This window comes from Plasmodium reichenowi, chromosome 5 (genome assembly GCF_001601855.1).
Source record: "Plasmodium reichenowi strain SY57 chromosome 5, whole genome shotgun sequence".
NCBI classification, from domain to species: domain Eukaryota; phylum Apicomplexa; class Aconoidasida; order Haemosporida; family Plasmodiidae; genus Plasmodium; species Plasmodium reichenowi.
Genome location: NC_033650.1, coordinates 920443 through 925443, shown reverse-complemented (window position 1 = coordinate 925443; position 5001 = coordinate 920443). Strand labels below are relative to the sequence as shown.

The window sequence follows — 5001 nt, the reverse complement described above, 5'->3', positions numbered from 1 at the left end:
AAAAAAAAAAAAAAAATAAAAATTTGAAATAAAAAAAAAAAAAAAAAAAAAAAAAAAAAAAAAGGAAAAAAATGATTGAATGAACAAATTGTATTATATTCCATTATGCTTAATACCTGAATATTTATTTAAGTTATATATATATATATATATATATATATATAAACATATTACATATTTTTAGTTTTAAAAAAATAAGAGAGTTATTTCTTTTTATAATAAATAAATGAAAATTATACTATTCGAAAAGACATATATATAAATTTTTTTTTTCTTTTTTTTTCTCATTCGTATTCTTATTAGTATAATATAAAAAATATATATATATATAATATTTATTTATATAACTTTAATGTATAAAAATTCATACACACATTTTATACATTTCATGTATATATAAAGAGAAAAAGAAATTAGTATTAGATTCGTTCAATGTAAAAGTAAATAAAATTTACACATAAATGTATATATATATATATATATATATATATATATTTATTTATGATTAATTATATCATATTATGGCAACCTTAATGATATAAAATATAAACGTATATATAATATATATAATATATATATAATATATATAATATATATATAATATATATAATATATATATAATATATATAATATATATATAATATATATAATATATATATATATATATGTACATTTTCTATGTATGACTTTCTTTTTATCCTTATTGATTAAACATATTCATATATACGTGTATAATAATATATGACATAAACTAAATAAATCCATTTATATTAATTTTTTTCTCCTTTTTTTTTTTTATTATTTTTTATATCCATTTTATTATATATATATATATATATATATATATTTTTATTTATTTATTTATTCATTCATTTACATTTCAAGCTATTGATTTATTTTTACATAATTTGTTTAATATGGAAAGCTTGAGCATAGAAAAGAACAGCACCCCCTTCGGGAGGTCTGAATACAGGACGTTCAACTCTGAGCTAAATTATACGCTGATGGATTCCTCATTAAACCATTCTTCAATATTAGATAATTCTATGAAAATAGAAAAAGATAGTAGAGATAAGAGATTACAGAAATTAAATGAGAATATTGTTAGTGAATATGAGTCTGGAAGACAAAGTGTTGTTTTTACTCAACAGAAATATAAACAATTATTAGAAGGTTTTTTATTATTTGTACAAACAAATAAATATATACATCAAAAGATTACAGAATTAAGAACCGAAGCTATTGATGAATATAACAGAATGCAAAATAAAAACATACCAAATATCATAATACATCAAAGACTTATATGTAATATTAATAATTTCCAAACAGGAAATGAACAATTTGAATTATTAGCAAAATGCCTAATTAAAGAACCTTATTTAGCTTTACCAGCGTACCAAGCTGCCATAAAAGAATTATGGAAATCTGAAGATAGTAAAGTAGATATCGATCCTCCTAAAATTGGTATATGTGGATGGTTAGGTAGACATCATGTAACACCCAGAGGTTTACAAAGTTCAATGATAAATAAATTAGTAGCTGTTGAAGGTGTTGTCAATAAATGTTCTACTGTTCAACCGAAATTAGTACAATCCGTTTATATAGGTGAAGCTATTCATGATATTAATGCAGATGCAAAAACTAGCGAGAAAACTGTACATCTAAGACCTCATTATGATATAACTGATTTTGATAAAACAGCCAAAGATTCTGGTAGACCTCCGGCATCAGATCCTGAAGGAAGAATTATGCATAAACATGAAATTGGATTATGTAAATATAAAAATCATCAAAAATTTGTTATTCAAGAAACTCCAGAAGATGCCCCAACCGGACAAATGCCTAGATGGGTTGAAGTCATTGTAGAAGATGATTTATGTGATATTGTTAAATGTGGTGATCGTGTAAGAGTATGGGGTGTATATCGAGCAAATTGTGGACAAGCTAATAGCACAAATAGTGGATTAGGTCGCTCTTTTTTAATAGCAAATAATGTATTAGTAAAAAATAAAGAAACATACGATTCTAATTTATGTATATCCGAAGCAGATAAAAAAAATTTCCATGCATTTGCAAAAAAAGATAATACTATTGATGTATTAGGTTATTCATTTGCTCCTTCTATATGTGGTCAAGATATTGTAAAGAAGGCTATTGTATTAATGTTAGCTGGAGGAACTGAACGTGCTTTACCTTCTCATCATATTAGAGGTGATATACATATTATGCTTGTAGGAGATCCAAGTTGTGGAAAATCACAACTTTTGCGTTATGTAATGAGTATCATGCCAGGTACCGTTTCGGCTACTGGAAGAGGATCCTCGGGAGTTGGTTTAACAGCTGCCATTGTTACCGATCAAGATACAGGAGAACGTGTAGTTGAAGGAGGAGCTATGGTTATGGGAGATAGACGTGTTGTATGTATCGATGAATTTGATAAAATGCAACCAACAGATAGAGTTGCTATACATGAAGTTATGGAACAACAAACTGTTACCGTAGCTAAGGCAGGTATACACACTACATTAAATGCAAGATGTACTGTGCTGGCAGCTGCTAATCCTTTATACGGTTGTTGGAATGATGCTCTAGATATGGGGCAACAATTACAATTTGAACCTTCCCTACTTTCTCGTTTTGATTTAATTTTCTTAGTAAGAGATAGTGCTACCGAACAAGACGATGAAAGAATAGCTGAATCAGTTTTAAGAAATGTTACTGAAAAAGCTAAACCTATTATGAATGAAAGTAGAAATAATCAAAAAAATTTTGTTATACAAGCAGATAGTTATGATATTAATCCAAAAGCACAACACATAAGTATATACAATGAAAGAGACATAAATCAAAATAATGATAGTAATAATATGCAAGAAAATGAAGAATATGAAACTCCAATATTTGCTAATAGAGATGAAATGATTTATTATGATAAAAATGGTGTGGAACATGAAATTCTGACAGTTCCTTTTTTTAAAAAATATTTACATTATGTTAAAAATATATTCTATCATGAGAAACAAAGAACAGATGGATGGAAGCCTTATCCAGAAGTTAGTGATGAAGCTTGTGAAGTTATTACAGAATTATATGCTGATTTAAGGGAAAGAGCATCCAAGTATTCGCACAACAAACTTATACAAGGAGTAACACCAAGAACATTAGAAGCAATCATACGTATAGCTTCATCTCATGCAAAACTAAAACTAAATAGATATGTAACTAGTGTAGATGTTAATTATGCTAAAAAATTATTAATGTATACTTTATTTGGGGAAGAAATTATTGATTCCAATGAAGAAGAAGATGAAGAAGAAGACGAATTAGAAGAAGACGAATTAGACGAGGACGATGATGATGAAGAAGAAAAATTAAAAAAGAAAAGGAGACAAAGACAAAAAAGAGCATCTAGAAAAAGATCTGGCGAAAAGAAAGATTTAGCAAGTAATAAAAAGAAAAAGAAGAAATCTGAACAAGTAGATGAAAATGGAAATGAAAATTATATGATTGATGATCTTCCAAGTAATAAAAGTAATGATACATTAGATATTAAGGAAATTGAGAGATTAATTGTTGAAAATGTTACATTGAATGACCCAGGGGATGGATTAAAGGATGTGGAGTTACTAGATTTGGTACAAAAAAAGAAAAATATATATACATATATATATATATATATATTTATTTATTTATTTATTTTATTCATTTTATTCATTTTATTTGTTTTATTATTCCTTTTTGTAGATTATACTCGGCAACAAAGATAAAATGCCCGAACTGTCCAAACTTGATATTAACCAACTACGTCAAATAATAAATTCATTAAACGATATGGATGGAGCACCAATTTATTATGTAAAGAAGGATAAAATAGTTTATAAATGTTAAATAAATATTTTTGCAGGTCCATACTTTATATGTATAATACATATATATATAAATATATATATATATATATATATATATTTTTTTTTTTTTTTTTTTATTTATGTATATATAATTTTTATGTTGTTTCATTTTATATTTTTTGTGAAGTAAGAAAAACATGTGTGTTCATTTTTAAATTGTGTAATATATTAAAACATATAAAAAAGTTCATCTTAAAATTGGGTACATAACACAAAGTATAAAAGTTTATTTTTAAAATTTAATAAGAGGAATTGAAAAAATGAAATAAAATAAAATAAATTTATAATCAAATAAAAATAAAACAAAGTTAAAATGAAATAAATGAAATTTTATGGACTATTAAAAAAAAAAAAAAAAAGAAAAAAAAAAACAATAAAATAAAATAATATAACATAAAATTATATATCATATATATATATATATATATATATATATATATATTTATTTATTTATTTATATATTATCCAATTACATTAATTTGTGGGCCTTGAAATAATTCTTCAAGTGAATAATAGAGTAAACTGTTATTACTACTAATATGATTATTTCGACAATGTAACAATAAAACATTTTATTATGAACAGATTTATTGTATTCATATAAATTGGACGCCTACAAAAAAAAATAAAAATAAATATATATATATATATATATATATATATATATAATGACATATGTATCATTTTGTTTATTTATTTATTTTTTTGTACCATCTGTTTCTGATATATTTGTTGTAATTTCATCGAATTAAATTTTTTCTTCAAATTATTTAATATTGTTAAGGTTTCACTAAGTTCTGATTTTTTTGCCAAATTTTCAGGATCAATATCCGAACCTCCAACTTCAATTGACAAGCTCCATTTTATTGCTGTACTTTTAAACCAGTTGGTTGAAGGACATGAAATACAAATATGATATAACCCATCCTTAGTAGATAAATATGATACCTTTCCTAAAAAATTATATACATATATATATATATGATTAAACAAACAATATAACATATTATAAAATATATATTTTTTTAAAAAAATACCTTTCCTTATTTTGGATGTATCATGAGAATATAATACTTTTCCCTGTTGATCT

The 5001-nt window shown here is 24.0% G+C and overlaps 2 protein-coding genes across 2 annotated transcripts; one reads left to right on the top strand and one right to left on the bottom strand.

The window, feature by feature from the left end:
* Window positions 1-917: 917 nt before the first annotated feature.
* On the top strand, window positions 918-3891 carry PRSY57_0526100 (DNA replication licensing factor MCM3, putative; the record flags this gene model as incomplete). Its single annotated transcript, XM_012906329.2, has 2 exons — window positions 918-3638; window positions 3748-3891. The coding sequence occupies 2 exons, from the start codon at window positions 918-920 to the stop codon at window positions 3889-3891; spliced, it is 2865 nt and encodes a 954-aa protein (XP_012761783.1).
* A 489-nt stretch (window positions 3892-4380) lies between these two features.
* PRSY57_0526000 (transmembrane emp24 domain-containing protein, putative) lies at window positions 4381-5001 on the bottom strand (the record flags this gene model as incomplete). The annotated part of the gene is made up of 3 exons (XM_020114565.1): window positions 4381-4524; window positions 4623-4864; window positions 4949-5001. Coding segments are annotated over 3 exons (439 nt in total), but the record flags the coding sequence as incomplete, so codon positions are not given.